General features: G+C 36.4%; 1 protein-coding gene across 1 annotated transcript in view; it reads left to right on the forward strand.

Moving 5' to 3' along the window:
- The first annotated feature begins 1,741 nt into the window (after positions 1–1,741).
- The window catches only part of LOC123564849 (uncharacterized), a 40,826-nt gene continuing 25,386 nt past the window's right edge, over positions 1,742–17,181 (forward strand). Inside the window, exon 1 of the mRNA XM_053537471.1 lies at positions 1,742–1,905. Coding sequence (XP_053393446.1) covers positions 1,829–1,905 — 77 coding nt within the window. The 5' untranslated portion in view covers positions 1,742–1,828. The remainder of the gene's footprint in view (positions 1,906–17,181) is intronic.

Below are 17,181 nucleotides of genomic sequence, written 5' to 3' on the forward strand. Positions count from 1 at the left end.
TAACTGTAAACGGGGTCATGCTGGAATTTGTTTGTTTTATAAGAGTTATCTTAAACCTGGTATTAGTATTTCTGAAATAGATGAAAATAGTATTATATGGATCAAATTATGTAAAGATTTTTTCAGTATGGAAAAATATATATAATTATATGTGTGTGTTTTTGTTTTTTTTTTTTTTTTTGTATATTCCTCCTAGCAACTCAGTAAATTGTTCTATGCACAAAGTTTGAATCAAAACTGATAAAGGTTTATGTAAATATACAGAATTAGGCGAAGTCTCAGTAACTGGGGTTTTAAACGCAAAGTGTTGTGAGCGATTCGATATTATAAAACTGAAACTGCTTTATTTGATTAAACGCCTAATTTTACACATAGTATATTCACTGGCGTTGTACATTAAATTTTACCAGATTTATATAGCGCCCAAGGCGCTTTACATAGTTCAAATGCAGCCACATAGGGCGCATAATTCATCCTCTACTAGTACAAACCAGAGGGACAGAGTGAGACAAAGCCCCCACGACAGAAAGATCAGAAATCAGATACAGGCTTATCCGGCTAACTTAGCCTAGCTCGTTTCGAATAGACAGCCTGGTTCTTTAACGTGCCCAGTGTATAGCACTGATACACGCAAGGATTGCCTGGGTTCCTGACCAGTACACCTCTAGTTGGGTGGGAAACACTGAAAAGCGTTTCTGAAAATTCCCGAGTAGCTGCCAGGGATCGAACCCCGACCTCAGGATTGGAAGGCCAGTGTGCAAACCACTGAGCTATCCGTCCACCAAGTGAGGACTTTAATAGATATATACATGTACTAGATCAAAATGATTGTATAAATATGGCTTTTGAATTGCCGCATAGATTTACCATGGACATCATATATTTAGCATGGATAGCTTTGTAAATTCGTCTGGTCTAAAATTACTAGATGTATGTCTTAGTAGTAATTTGAAAATTGTTAATGGCCGAATAGAGGATGATGCTAGCATTGGGAGCTTTACAAAAAAAAAAAACAGCCTGAGGTAATAGTTTGATCATGCATAATGAACGTATGATCTATTTTCAAACATGTTCCGCACATGCTCCGATTCAGGTTAAGTTTTCTATCAACGGTTTTTACGTAAAGAGAGAGATAATAATAGCAGAACAGACGAAAAGTTGATTGGAATTCTGAAAAGGTACCATAACTTAAAGACATTATTAGCAATACAGATTCAGAGTTTGATGATATAGTGAGCAGTATAACAAACATGGTCAATGTAATATAGTCTGTCAGTAATTAAGTTTTAAAGCATTATTAAGAAATGTAGCATTAATTTCCTGATATCTAATTCTTTTTTTTTCTTTCTTTTTTATTGTCGTACGATCTGGAGGCTAGTGCTTTTTAAAGCTAGAAAATGTTTTAACAATTTCTCACGTCCTCCCGCGATTTTGATTATAGGGTAATTTTCTTTAACGTGTGAGCGTAGCGAATGACGAAATAACCCAGGTTCTCGTTCATACTTGCACAAAATTAGTTCATATTATGTCACTGAAATATGAATTTTAATTTGAGAAACAAAAAACACGTAGCGTAAATAAGTGTTTGCAGATGCAATTTTGAATCTATTCAATTTGCTGCGCAATATACCCGGGCGAGGTAATAATGCAGGCCAGCTAGTTTAGATTGCAGATATGCGAAAACATTCCCCTAAACAGCCGTTATGACTTCCTTGTCCTGGGATATAAATACTTGTTCAAATCTTCCGCCCAGAGCTTATTCCGTCGTGATTTCGTTTCTGTTAAAACTTTTTCACCAACATACGGAAAACAGTGGAACAACATCGGGATGAAGCAAACTACATTCTTATTATCTGTGCTAGTGGTGTTTGTTTGTTATTTGGAATTTTCGGACGCTTGGAAGGGGTTCGTATTGTAGACAGTTATTAAAATATGTTTTTATTTTGTTTTACGTCTCTGTCTTAACTTTAAAATACGTTTAAGAAAAAAAAAAAAGGATATGTATATATACTAAAATTTTGTAAGGTAATTGAGGTATAAATTGAAGATAGATTTGACAGCAATGTTATCAATTATATATGAATTTCACCAATATTTTCAGAGCAAAGAGGCCGTTAGGTTCAGCCAAAGATTTTTTTAAATAAAAGAAAAAAAAGGTAGCGGATAAAGAGATAAATTGAAATAAGATAAGCATCCAGTCATTTAAATAGAATGTTTTTTTTTTAAGTACGAGTAAGAATTTATTCTTACTTTTTTGTTTAAATTACTTTTTGATATTTTTTTTTCATTTTTCCATTCAAAGTTATATTTTTTTTAAATTAGTAAGGATATATTCTTTGTTAAGTTTTATGAATGTTTCTTAAATATTAAAGCAGGATTCACCAAATAGCTACAAGTTTGGTTGAATAGCTTGAAGCGGGGCTATTGTCAATCCGCCTTGCGGTGTGTTTTTTAAAAGCTTTATCCAGGCATGAGCGATGGAGTGTTTCCACTCTAGGTTTATGATGTCCTGAAAATGCAATACGCAAAATTGCTTTATCATTTATTAAGGTAATTAACATTAAAGTTCGGCAAATGTTCCGAGTCGTGCAGAATTAAATAACTTCATGCAGGAATACTATCAAGCTGGCTTGCAGTGTTTATCTAGTTTTGTCAAAAAAAAAGGTCAATAGGATGTTTCTCAAACATTAAATCAGAGAGTAATAAATAGTCAAAATTCTGGATTTATGGAGTCCAGAAAACATAATGAAAGAAAATATCTTACACCTGGTCACTTTATGAATATCTAAATTCAACTTTATTTAGCAACTGGCAGACTTTGAGACATATCTGTACTGTTTTCTTTAATATAACTCTGTTTCAACCGATTTATTTTTTGTTTAATGTGTGAAAAATGTCCCTGTTCAATTCAGTAGTTCGGATGAAACAATGCTACAATGCTGGCTTTTTCTTTTTGAAAAAGATTTGTTTTAAGATTTCATGAAAAAGCTTAAACAATTGAAAACTTCCTTTTCCCCACGTACTAGTATCACCAGTTAAAATCTCTCCACCAAAGTATATTCCTTTGTTTAATGCTTTGGACTAATCATGTTACACACAATTAAATAACGCTTCGTTTAAGAAGAAAATTAAAATTAAAATAAAACAACGTTTGGGGTTTTTATGCCCCCGCCATAAAATGGTGAGGGGGAGAGGGCATATAGTGTTACCCCTGTGCGTGTGTATGTATGAATGTGTGCGTGTGCGTGTGTGTGTGTGTGTGTGTTCAGGAAACGGTGGTGTTGGTGTCCGGGTCATAACTTTGACATGCATGGTCCAGTTTCAGAATAAGTTCACACAAATGATAAGCATGGATAGACAATGTGTCATGCGCAAAATCATTTCACTACCTTAAAGGTCAAGGTCACAGTCCTTGGTTGAACTTGGCCAATTTTCACTACATATATACTGATAATGTGGTCTCCGTGTCCGGTCCATAACTTTGACATGCATTGTTCGATTTCAAAATAATTTAAGACAAATAGTAAGCATAGATAGACAATGTGTCATGCGCAACAATCAGTCTCTAGGTTTAAGGTCAAGGTCAAACTTAGAAGCCAAAGGTCACATACAAGAATGACCTTGCCCTGAGCATTTCTTCTTCATGCATGGAGGGATTTTGATGCAACTTGGCTCAATTGTACATCATCATGAGACAGAATGTCATGCGCAAGAACCAGGTCCCTAGTTTAGAATAACTTCCCTTTGATGTTACTATAAATAGCTTATATTGTAGCTTTTTATTACTGGTCGTAGGTAAAAATTCAAGACCATTTTTCTGTAGTACTATATGCATGTTACATCCAATTCTGAGATGTATTTTGACGCATCTCTACCTGGTAAGGATTTTTGTGTGGCCTTATATTGTAACTTTTTTATAATTGATTGTAGGGAAAACTCAAGACCACTTTTCTGTGGTACAACATAGATGTTACTTTCAAATTGTAGGTGTATTTTAAGGTACCTTCGCCTTGTAAGGAGTTTTTTGTGGACTTAGAATTTTAACAAAAGAATAACAATAATTACTTCACAACCACAGAAAATAGGACCAAGGGTCATTCTTTTAGTTTGTGAGCAGTACCATGCCTGTGATCTTTCTCATGTAGTGGACATTTCTAGTTGTTGCTTGTTTTAGAGTTGGATTTTTCAGACGCATGGAAAGGGTTTAAATAAGTTCAATATTTATTGAAACAGTTAGACACCTTCTTCAAATTGTTTCCCCATTTCATTTAGTATTTGAAAGAAGAAAAAGAAATGAATCGGAAAATTTATCCACGTTAGATTGTCACATTTTCATAAATAATATTTAATTGCTTGTTAAATTGGAAGAAAAGCTAGCATTATACATTTTTACGGATGATCATCAAAAACAAAACAAAAACAAAAAACCCACACAAAAAAAAAAAATGCTTTTTGTTCATCTAAACGAATATTTAGTCCAACTTAAAAAATATTTCATCATATCTTTCTTGTATTAAAATTCCTTCGTTCGGTGAGCGGGATTCCGCATAATATACACCCGCTAGCTCTTTCGCATGATTCAAATGTGTAAATACCAGGTTGTATCTGAAAACTATATATATTTCTTTTGCACGCGCTTGGTATTAATATTAAAATGGCAACAGTTCATGTATTATTATTGTACAACATAAGAGAAGAAATTAATTATTTGTATCCGAACGCTCGGCGTTTTTTTCAGCTTCAAAACATTTTAAAAGATTTTTGTTTAATGATAATATAAATAGAATTGGACACTATAAATCTGAACGAACTCCGGAAGTTGGCGGTAAGGGGATACTACTTAACATTTAATGTCCTTAAAGGCAAAGAAAATCTCCTATATAAGTGACCCCCCCCCCCCCCCAAATACCAGACTTTTTAATCCCCAATATACAAGATCCTGTCTGGTCCACTCTGATAAGGGTCAATAAAACCCCCGTAGACTTGACATGTAGCCTAATTATTGTCAGAGAATCATAAATTTTATTGCCTACAGTTTAATTGGTTATTTCCTGTGTTTTGCATTTTATTGATTGAAATGCTCTCTTTTTTTTCTTTTTTCAGAATGTACACAAAATCATTAAAATTGATAATATACTAATTTTGATTGCTCAGTCATGTTTGAATAATTTCCTGGCCAATTAAATTATAACTCTTATAGCAAAGCAATTCTCACTCCTCAACAATAAAATAATTATTTAAAATTTAATATTTATTTAAAGAGAAATTACAAGTTTGTTTATTCAATGGTTATGACCTTTTTATCAAAAGTAACAAAATAAAACCAGAAAGAGATAATTGCTGGATTTTATTAGAAATTATTTACAGAAGCGTTCAGTTGCATTTTTATACGCCCGTTTGAAAAACGGGACGTATTATGGGAACGCCCCTGGCGGGCGGATGGGCGGTTGGGCGGGCGGGCGGGTGGGCGGCGTCCAGAGACCTTGTCCGGAGCATATCTTCTACATGCATGGAGGGATTTTGATGAAACTTGGCACAGTTGTTCACCATCATGAGACGGAGTGTCATGCGCAAGAACCAGGTCCCTAGGTCTAAGGTCAAGGTCACACTTAGAGGTCAAAGGTCAAATTCAAGAATGACTTTGTCCGGAGCATATTTTCTTCATGTATGGAGGGATTTTGATGAAAGTTGGCACAATTGTTCATCATCATGAGACGGAGTGTCATGCGCAAAAACCAGGTCCCTAGGTCTAAGGTCAAGGTCACACTTAGAGGTCAAAGGATACAAGAATGAAAAATTCAAGAATGACTTTGTCCGGAGCATATCTTCTTCATGCATGGAATGATTTTGATGTAGCTTGGCACAGTTGTTCACCATAATGAGAGGGAGTGTCATGCGCAAGAACCAGGTTCCTAGGTCTAAGGTCAAGGTCACACTTAGAGGTCAAAGGATACAAGAATGAAAACTTTGTCCGGAGCATATCTTCTTCATGCATGAAAGGACTTTGATGTAGCTTGGCAAAATTGTTCACCATCATGAGACGGAGTGTCATGCGCAAGAACCAGGTCCCTAGGGGTAAGGTCAAGGTCACACTTAGAGGTCAAAGGATACAAGAATGAAAACTTTGTCTGGAGCATTTCTTCTTCATGCATTGAGGGATTTTGATACAACTTGGCACAAATGTTCACAAGCATGAGACGGAGTGTCATGCGCAAGAACCAGGTCCCTCGGTCTAAGGTCAAGGTCACACTTAAAGGTCAAAGGTCAGATACAAGAATGACTTTGTCCGGAGCATTTCTTCTTCATGCATGGAGGGATTTTGATGTAACTTGGCACAATTGTACACCATCATGAGACGGAGTGTCATGCACTGGTCCCTTCTTTTGAATTACTTCCCTTTGCTGTTACTATAAATAGCTTATATTGTAACTTTTTCATTACAAGTCATAGGGAAAAATCGAGACCACTTTTCTGTAGTACAACATGCATGTTACATCCAATTCTGAGGTGTATTTTGAGCTATCTCTACCTGGTAAGGATTTTTGTGTGGACTTGTAATTTTTTTTTTTTCGATTTTTTTTTTTTTTTTTTTTTCTCTTTAAAGATTAACTTCCCTTAGTTGTTACTATAAATGACTTACATTGTAACTTTTTTATAATTGACCGTAGGGAAAAACCAAGACAACTTTTCTGTGGTACAACATTGATGTTACTTTCAAATTTTGGGTGTATTTTAAGGTATCTCTACCTGGTAAGGATTTTTTTTGTGGACTTAGAAAAATAAAAGAATTACAATGATTTCTAAAAAAAAACAACATTGTAAACAACTAGAAAATTAAAATTCCATTTGCAAATACAGGTGCTAGTGTAAACAAATTTGCTGTGACGGGCGTATATTGTGACATTCTGCACCCTTGTTAATGGATAAAAAAGGAATATGGACAGAAGGATTTTATATATTAAAATGCATAATTCCCCTTGTGTTGTCTAAATAATGTTCTTATATAATAAATCCAGCAATAAAGATATATCATTGTTCAAAATACACATAATTTATTATTTCTAAATTAAAGCTATGTGCCTGAATACATTTTTTTGTATTTTTGATAAAAAACAGCAATGATGAGATGTAATTGTTAGAAAACTTGATTTATTAAAAATATGATAAAAACACTGTTGTATCTTATCAAGTTGTTTATTTAGCCCTAATTCAATCAAGCTTTCTAAACTCGTTATAAAGCTGAGAACTGATTTGCTATAAAGGTGAGAAATATCACCTGCAATTTATTTACTGCACAGTAGCTATACAGTAGCTTATTATGATAAACAGAAGCAAGTCTATCAATCGTCCAGTCTTGTATATTGGCTCTTACCGCCAATATGCAGGCCATAGGCCACATACCTTGCATACCAGAATCAGTGTCTTAAGATAACAAACTAGATTATCTTCCGTGCATCCCACTCAACATTTTAGCATTTATTTTTAAAATTACAATACTTATTTTCAACGCATATGCATTACTGTTGTTGTAGATTATTTGTCACATGAGGTATTAATCTTAATTATTTTAAGCGTAGCTTTTTGGATGCTCCCTGACCGTCTGCCGCACATGTTACGGAGAAGATAAATGATCTATCGTTTAGAAAGTCTCTTATATTTCTAAAGACAGAAACCCATCTATTTGACTTTAGCCAAATTATTTTATTAGTTAAATGTAATTGTAAAGAGAAATCTCGGAAACCGCGGGTTATAGATATATTTACAGCGAGAAGTATCTTTGAAAATATACACGGTCGCATTAGTTCCAAACTTAAAACGTGCATGCACTCTGAAATTTTCAATACGATCGGATATTTATATAAAGCAAAACAAAAAGTAGTTTTAAAGCAAAAAGTTCGTTTTTTTACGTAGAACATATTTTACAGAACACATATAATTACCATCATTAGCTCACATGAGCACGAAGTGCTCAAGGGTAAGCTTTTGTGGTCAGTGATTGTCCGTCGTTCGTTGTCCGTCGTCACCTCCTAGTTTAAACAACAATTTTGATGAAACTTCACAGGAATGTTCCTTGCATAATCCTTATTGAAAATTAGTCAAAAAATAAATCCCATACAGAACTCTCGTTGCCATGGCAACCGAAAGGAAACACTTTAAAAATCTTCTTGTCCAAAAACCACAGTAGCTAGGGCTTTGATATTTGGTATCTGGCATTACCTAATGGTCCACTACCAAGTTTATTCAAATTATCCCCCTAGGGTCAAATATGGCCCCGCCCTGGGTGTGTGTGTGAGGGGGTGGGGGGGGGGGTGGTCGAGTGAGGAGGGTCACATGAAAATATTCTTGTCCACAAAACCACTGGGCCTAGGGCTTTGATATTTGGTATGTAACATCATCTAGTGGTCCTCTACCATGATTTTTCTAATTATCCCCCACGGTCAAATATGGCTCCGCCCCGGAGGTCACTTGGTTTATATTGACTTATATAGGAAAAAATAGAAAGTCTTCTTGTCAAAAACCACAGAGCATAGGGCTTTGATATTAGGTATGTGACATCATATAGTGGTCCTCTATCAAGATTGTTCGAATTATGCCTCTTGGGTGGAAAGAGGCCCCGCCCTGAAACCTCAAGACCTAGGCTTTTGAATTTTTGTCTAAAGCATTGCCTTATAGCCCCTTACCAAAATTGTTCAAATTGAAATCATGGGATGAAAAGAGTCCCCGTCCCGGGGGTACCAAGTTTTACATAGACTTATATAGAATTTTTTTTTTTAAAAATCTTTTGTTCTGAAACTCCAAGGCCTAGGCTTTTGATATTTGATACGTTGCATTGCCTAGTGGTCCTTTACTAAGATTATTTCAAATTATACTCCTGAGGTGAAAAGAGGCCCCACCCAGGGGGGTCCCAAGTTCTACTTAGGTTTATATAGGAAAATACTTTAAAAATCTTCTTGTCTGAAACTGCAAGGCCTATGCTTTGATATTTGGTATGTTGCATTGCCTAATGGTTCTTTACCATAATTGGTCAAATTATGCCCCTAGGTGAAAAGAGGCTCTGTCTCGGGGGCCCCAAGTACATAGACTTAAATAAGAAAAAAATTCTTCTTGTCTGAAAGTTCAAGGTTTAAGTCTTTGATATTTGGTATGTAGCATTTCCTAGTGGTTCCCTAACAAGATTGTTCAAATTATGCCCCTGGGGTGAAAAGAGACCCCGCCCCGGGGTCACTTGTATATCAGTTATATCAGAAAAAATACTTAAACAATTATCTGATTATATTTCCTAGATTGTTTAATTATAATTATAATAACAGATTGTTTAATTATAATTATAATTACCTGATGACCTCAACTAACAAGGGGTCACTTGACTATGACCTTGACCTACTGACCTACTTTCTTGTTTTGTTTTTAGATATAGCCTTGAAATTTGGATGACATGTACAGTTTTGCACACCGACCATAACAACACAGAAATTTGGACCACATCAGTAACTTTCGATAAAGATTTCAATACTCATCTTTAATGTTCTTAGCCCTGGCCTACTTTCTTGTTTTTTTTGTTGTTGTTTTTTTTTTTTGGAAGCTACAGCAAAAAATATGTTCAAGTAAGCAATTAAACTCAGGTGAGCGATATAGGGCCATCATGGCCCTCTTTTAATTAAATTAAGACTAAAAAAGAGGGTGTCGAAAATTGATGTTTTGTGTATGTGTGTGGGGGGGTTGGGGGCGGCTTGCGAAATGACCATTTTTTGTTGACTAAGGGACGAGTTGACTTGGGGATGAGTTGACTGTTTAATCATTTACGAAAGATCTATCCGTATCATAGTGACAGAATTGATCTCGGGGATTCAGCTTTATGACGTTTTACAAGCTATTTCCACAGGAGCCTTACAACAGATTATACTGTCTAATAATACAGCTCGGAGCACTGCACACCCCTTAAGAAAATATTAGGGAATCGACGAAAATTGGGATCGATCCCTCTATGGTAACATGTGATATATACCGAATGTGATATACTATCGAATTAAAAAAATGTGTCCTTCCGGCACGTGCATAGAGCGTCTGATTTCGGATGTTTTTTTGTGAAGAATACGCGTTTTCCTTGTGAGTAATAAGCGTCCACATAACTTGTCCGAACCGCAACGTCTTTCACATCAGTACATATATGGGCAGTATTGTTTTATATTCCAAAATCTACCTTTAAATTGATACAGTTGCATATTTCCGGGCAAGCTGGTGGACTGTAAGGATTCCCGATTGAGGCAGTGCCTTATTTCATATTGTCTATTCCATTCGGAAACCTGTGGACTTTTTCATTCTTCAGTCAAAATGTAAAGTTTTAAGGTAGTTCTGCACGTTCGGATCGAAGTTTTTTCTACATTGTAGAATTTGATTAAACTGATTTTTTCAAAACTTCCGAGTATTCAAAGAAAATTCAGCTAATAAAAAAGATAGGGTCGCGCGCCAGATTTTTTGCTAGACTGATTTGAAAAATGTGGCCCTCACGCAACTTTTCTTAATGAAAGTCATTGGGAAATTCGCAACTTTCATAACATTTTTGCAAATAAATTTTTTTCTACAATATAGATTTAGAATTGTAATGAAACCTTTCACAGTCGAAAATAAACACATGGCCTATAAAGAGGTGATATAAAATTTATAGGTTCGTTTGCTTGTTTTTGTGATATTTGGCCTTGATAAAAGTGAACCGCATATTTCAAGCCAATTTTAAGACATTATTTTGAATTATTTAAGATGTTTTAGTATTGTATCTTTACTTTAGAAAGACAGTGACAGTGCCATTCACAGACTGCCTTTATTTCCTTTCGCTGAATCCAGGCTACTGACTTCAGACAAGTTGTTGAGTAAATTGGTGAACTTATACCTTAAATTGACCCTATTTTTATGTTTAACTTTATATGATCTGGTATGTTGTCACTAAAATTAGAGCCTTTCTCAGCAAGAGATGATTTTATTAGTCCCCTACTGGTTGAAAACCAGTTTCGGGGACTATAGGAATGCGCTTTTCCGTCCGTCATTCTGTCATTCCGCCCGTCCGTCCTTTCCCATCCGTCCGTCCGCAATTTCGTGTCCGGTCAATAACTCTGTCATCCATGAAGGGATTTTAATATTACTTGGCACAAATGTTTCCCATGATTAGACGACGTGTCATGCGCAAAACTCAGACCCCTAGCTTAAAGGTCAAGGTCACAATTGGAGGTCAAATGTCAACAGGGTTTTTTTCCTGTCCGGTCCATAACTATGCCATTCATGAAAGGATTTTAATATTACTTCGCACAAATGTACCTCATAATAAGACGATGTGTCATGCACAACTTTAAGACCCCTAGCGCAAAGGTCAAGGTCACACTTGGCAGTCAAATGTTAACATGGCATGAACAGGGTCTGTTTCGTGTCCGGTCCATAACTCATTCATGAAGGGATTTTAATATCACTTGGTACAAATGTTTCTTATGATAAGACGACGTGTCATGTGGATATCCCGGAGCCCTGACTGAAAGGTGAAGGTCACAGTTAGAGGTCAAATGTCAACAGGACCTTTTTCCTGTCCGGTCCATAACTCTGCCATCTATGAAGGTATTTTAATATTACCTGGCACAAATGTTCCCCATAATGAGACAATTTATCATGCACAAAATCCGGACCCCTAGCTCAAAGATCAAGGTCACAATTGGAGGTCAAAGATCAATATGTTTTTTTCCTGTCCGGTCCAGAACTCTATCATCCATCAAGGGATTTTAATATAACTTGGCATTTTTTTTTCTATGATGAGACGATGTGTCATGCGCAAATCCAGAACCCTAGCTTAAAGGTCAAGGTCACAGTTGGAGATCAAAGGTCAATGGGACTTTTTTTTTCTGTCCGGTGTATAACTTTGTCATGCATAAAAGGATTTTAATACTACTTCGCACAAATATTCCCCTGGATAAGACAATGTGTCATGCGCAAAACCCGGGCCCTTAGCCGCAAGGTCAAGGTCACATTTTGAAGTCAAAGGCCAAAAGGGGTTGTTGTTTTTTCTGTCCAGTCTGTAACTCAACAATCCTTAAAGGGATTTTAATATTACTTGGCACAAATGTTCACCACCATGAGACGGAATGTCATGCGCAAGAACCTGGTCCCTAGGTCTAAGGTCAAGGTCACACATAGAGGCTAAATGTCAGATACAAGAATGACTTTGTCTGGAATATTTCTTCTTCATGCATGGAGGGATTTTGATGTAACTTGGCATAAATGTTCACTACCATCAGACGGACTGTTGTGCACAAGAACCAGGTCCCTAGGTCTAAGGTCAAGGTCACACTTAGAGGTCAAATGTCAAATTCAAGAATGACTTTGTCCGTAGCATTTCTTCTTCGTGCATGGAGGGATTTTGATGTAACTTGGCACAAATGTTCACCACCATGAGGCACCCTTGTTTGTAGAATTATGTCCTTTTGTTTTACTATAAATAGCTTATATTGTAACTTAATTATTATATGCCGTAGGAAAAAATCGAGACCAGTTTTCCGTGGAGTATTTTGACCTATCTATACCTTGTAAAGAGTTTTGCATGGACTTATATTATATAGAATTTTTTTTTTTAAGATTAATTTCTCCCTTTGTTTTTACAATAAATAACTTACATGATACCTTTTTTGATAATCGGCCAAAAATATGAAAACAACTGTAGGTTTTTATATATACAAATTTTAATCCAAGTGTTTTGTTATAACATATTGTGTATATAGTACAATATCGTTTATACATTAATATTGCCAGATATCAGTTCATTATATTATACTGCAGTAGAGAAAATTAGGTGCCTTCCAGTAGCAGTGAGTAGGGGACTTTGTATTGCATGGTAATACTTCATTCATTTGTTTACACTGTCTTTCTAATTGTTGAAAATGAGGTAAGTGCGATGTTGGCATGCATAAACGCGTTTAAATCCCACGGTTCCCTTGTTATAGGTTATTGACCGTTCCAAGGCGGTGCCCTATTTTCAACTTGTTTTCTGTCCGTCTCGTACTTCGTGTTGTGTATGTTTGTCTTGTTTGTTGTTAGCGTTTCTTTTCTCTTTCTTCTCACTATTACCCCCATCGCCCAGTTCCATCCCTTTCCCTTGCATTTACGCTTCATTGCATTTGCTGCCTCTCTCCTTTTACCACATGTAAGTTACTACCAGTATCGTGCCCACCATAATTTTGTTCACCGGCCGACTGTGTTTTTTCTTGCTTATGTGTGTATGTATATGTGCGTGTTTGTTATGGGCGGTGCCCCGCAGTGTTGTTTTTTCTTACTAGTGAGTGCGTGTGTGTGTGCGAGCGTGCGTGCGTTTGTGTGTTTGTCTTTTGTACGTGCGTATCAGCGAGGAATACTGCGGTTAAGGAACGTGACTTTCCCCGTTGAATATTCATCCTTGCTCCACCTTCCCCCAACATCCGATCCTTTAATCTACCCCTTGCCACCCCACCCCCATTTTTTCTGTATTTTGCATATATTTATAATGTACTTGTGTTTTAATTTTGAATCAACCCGTCTACAATATTTTTCGGTTACAGCTTCTTTTTGTTGTGGGCCTACTTTGCGGTGCATGGCTCTATGGCTGTGTTTAGTTGCTCTGTGCTTTGGGAAATCTACCCTTACCTTTTATCATTTTTTTCTACGTTTTCCGGATAAATGACGTAACACCATCACATCCGGTTAATCAAATGTGCAGAGCTTATTCAGCTGTTAAATGACCTTCATCCCAGATGTAAACAGGAAGTAATGATGATATCAAAACCGGCCTAAGCCCGGAAAAAAAGGAACAATTATTCGATTTAGGAAGAATCTCTTTGGGGCGTTATATTGCAATAGCTGGTCCTCAGCTTACCAATGCAATTGTAATTTAGGCGATTCTACTATTTTATTAATTTTTTTATTAAAACAGGCTAATTACTGAGTAATATTTTCTACGTTTGAAATCAATTAATCTCTTTTTGTTTCGCCTCCTTTGGCGAACGGATTTATTTATCCCCTACTGGCTGAAAGCCAGTTTCGGGGACTATAGGAATGTGCTTTTCCGTCATTCCATTATTCCGTCCGTCCGTCCGTCCGCATTTCGTGTCCGGTCAATAACTCTGTCATCTATGAAGGAATTTTAATATTACTTGGAACAAATATTCCTCATGATGAGACGACTTGTCATGGCTAAAAACCGGACCCCTAGCTCAAAGGTCAAAGTCAGACTTGGAGGTCTTATGTCAACAGCACTTTTTTCTGTCCGGTCCATAACTTTCCCATCCATGAAGGGATGTTTATATTACTTGGCACAAATGTACCTCATAATAAGACGATGTGTCATGCCCCCTAGGTCAGAGGTCAAGGTCACACTTAGCAGTCAAATGTTAAGATGGCATGAAAAGGGTCTGTTTCGTGTCCGGTCCATAACTCTGACATTCATTAAGGGATTTGGCACTTGGCACAAATGTTCCTCATGATAAGACGACGTGCCATGCGCAAAATTCGGATCCCTGGCTCAAAGGTCAAGGTCACAATTCGGGGTCAAAGGTCAACAGGCCCTTTTTTGTCCGGTCCATAACTCTGCTATCCATGAAGGGATTTTAATATTACTTAGCACACATGTTCCCCATGATAATACAACATGTCATGCGCAAAACCCGGACCCCTTAAGGTCAAGATCACAATTGGAGGTAAAACGTCAATAGGGTTTTTTCCTGTCCAGTCCAGAACTCTGTCATCTATCAAGGGATTACACAATATTACTTGGCATAAATGTTCCCCATGATGAGACTACGCGTCATTCGCAGCACCCATAACCCTAGCTTAAAGGTCAAGGTCACATTTTGAGATCAAATGTCAATATATAGGATTTCTTCTCCAGTCCGGTCTATAACTTTGTCATGCAAGACAGGATTTAAATATCACTTGGCACAAATATTCCCCTGGTTGAGACAACTTGTCAGGCGCAAAACCTGGGCCTTAGGTCTAACGTCAACGTCACACTTAGAGGCCAAAGGTCAGATACAAAAATGACTTTGTCCGGAGCATTTCTTCTTTATGGATGTAACATGGCACAAATGTTCACCACTATGAGACGGATTGTCATGCGCAAGAACCAGGTCCCTAGGTCTAAGGTCAAGGTCATACTTATAGGTGAAAGGTTAAATTTAAGAATGACTTTTTCTGGAGCATTTCTTTTTCATGCATGGAGGGATTTTGATATAACTTGGCACACCACCATAAGGCACCCTTGTTCTTAGCATTACGTCCCTTTGTTTTTACTATAAATAGATTATATTGTTACTTTTTTATTACTGGCCGTAGGGAAAATCAAGAACACTTTTCTGTGGTACAACATGCATGTAACATCGATTTTTTAGGTGTATTTGACCTATCTCTACCTGGTAAAGTGTTTTGTGTGGGCTTATAATAGATTTTTTAGGATTAATTTCCCTTTGTTATTACAATAAATAACTTATATGATAACTTTTTAATAATTAACCAAAAAATCCATATGAACACAACTGTAGGTTTTTATATATGCAAATTTTAAACCAACTGTTTTATTACAACATATTGTATATTTACAAAAATGTAGTACAATATTACATATTTATATATACATCATTGACAAACCCGCCCGCTTAGCTCAGTAGGTAGAGCGTTGGACTACGGATCGCGGGGTCGCGAGGTTGATCCTCGGGCGGGGCGTATGTTCTCCGCGACTATTTGATAAACGACATTGTGTCTGAAATCATTAGTCCTCCACCTCTGATTCATGTGGGGAAGTTGGTAGTTACTTACGGAGAACAGGTTTGTACTGGTACAGAATCCAGGAAGACTGGTTAGGTTAACTGCCCGCCGTTACATGACTGAAATACTGTTGAAAAACGGCGTTAAACTCAAAACAAACAAACATCATTGACAGATATCAGTTAATTATGTTATACTGCAGTAGAGAAACCTAGGTGCCTTCCAGTAGGGGACTTTGTATTGCATGGCAATACTTCATTCACTTGTTTAGTTTAAATCTATAGGTGTTAATTTATTAGACTATTTTGTTTAGTTTAATAAGAAGTGACTCAAGGTTACGTGTGAAGTAGTCCAAAATATAGCTCCGTGTTGTTAAGCATATATCATAAGGATGTGACATCTTTTTTTTTGGCTTAATTTGTTTGCATATTGTGAATATACAGGTTTTAAGGTAGTTCTGCACGTTTGGATCAAAACTTTTTCTACAATGTAGAATTTGATTAAACTCCAATTTTTCAAAACTTCAAAATATACCTAGAAAATTCAGCAAATAAAAAAGATAGGGTCGTGTGCTTGATTTTTTGCTAGGCTGGTTTGAAAAATTTGGACCTCACGCAATATTTCATAATGGGAGCCTATGGGGAAATCATAACTTTCATAACATTTTCGCGAATAGAATTTTTTCTACAATGTAGATTTTGATGAAACTTCTCACAATTGTAAATAAACACATGGCCTATAATTTGGTGAAATAAAATGTATAGGTCCATGTGCTTACTTTTGAGATATTTTACCATGATTAAAGGGAACCGGGCATTTCACGTTAATTTTAAGAAATTATTTTGATTTTTTTAACGTGTCATATGTTTTAATATCATATTTTGACTTTAGAAATATAGCAACAGTGCCATTATAACAAATTTACTCACATGTTCCGATTAATTCATAAATTGATTTTCATTTCCGTACGCCGAATCCAGGCTTTATTCTACGTTTTCCGGATAAATGACGTTACGCCATCACTTCCGGTTTTTCAAACGTGCAGAACTACCTTAATTCTATTCATTGAGATATTGTCTACATATGCGTGATTGCTAAACAGCAAATTTCATGGGAGCATTTTCAGAGAGAGTTGCTTTTTCAGAACATAATATTTTTCTCATATGTAACATAACATCTCAATATTATTTCATTTTTGGTAAGAAGGGATGTTATGTCAACTTGCTATTATGTTCTTTTTAACCAGGTTTTCAACGAAAACCTGAGTTATAAGATGGGGATGATGTCGGTCGGGCGGGCGGGCGGGCGGCGGCGGCGTCAAACTGGTGTTTCCGGTTAATAACTTTTGTTTCGGTAAAGATATTTGAATAAAACTTGGTATGTATGTAGCTTATATCAAGACAAAGGCTGGGATTG

Source organism: Mercenaria mercenaria, chromosome 2 (assembly GCF_021730395.1).
Source record: "Mercenaria mercenaria strain notata chromosome 2, MADL_Memer_1, whole genome shotgun sequence".
Lineage (NCBI taxonomy): Eukaryota > Metazoa > Mollusca > Bivalvia > Venerida > Veneridae > Mercenaria > Mercenaria mercenaria.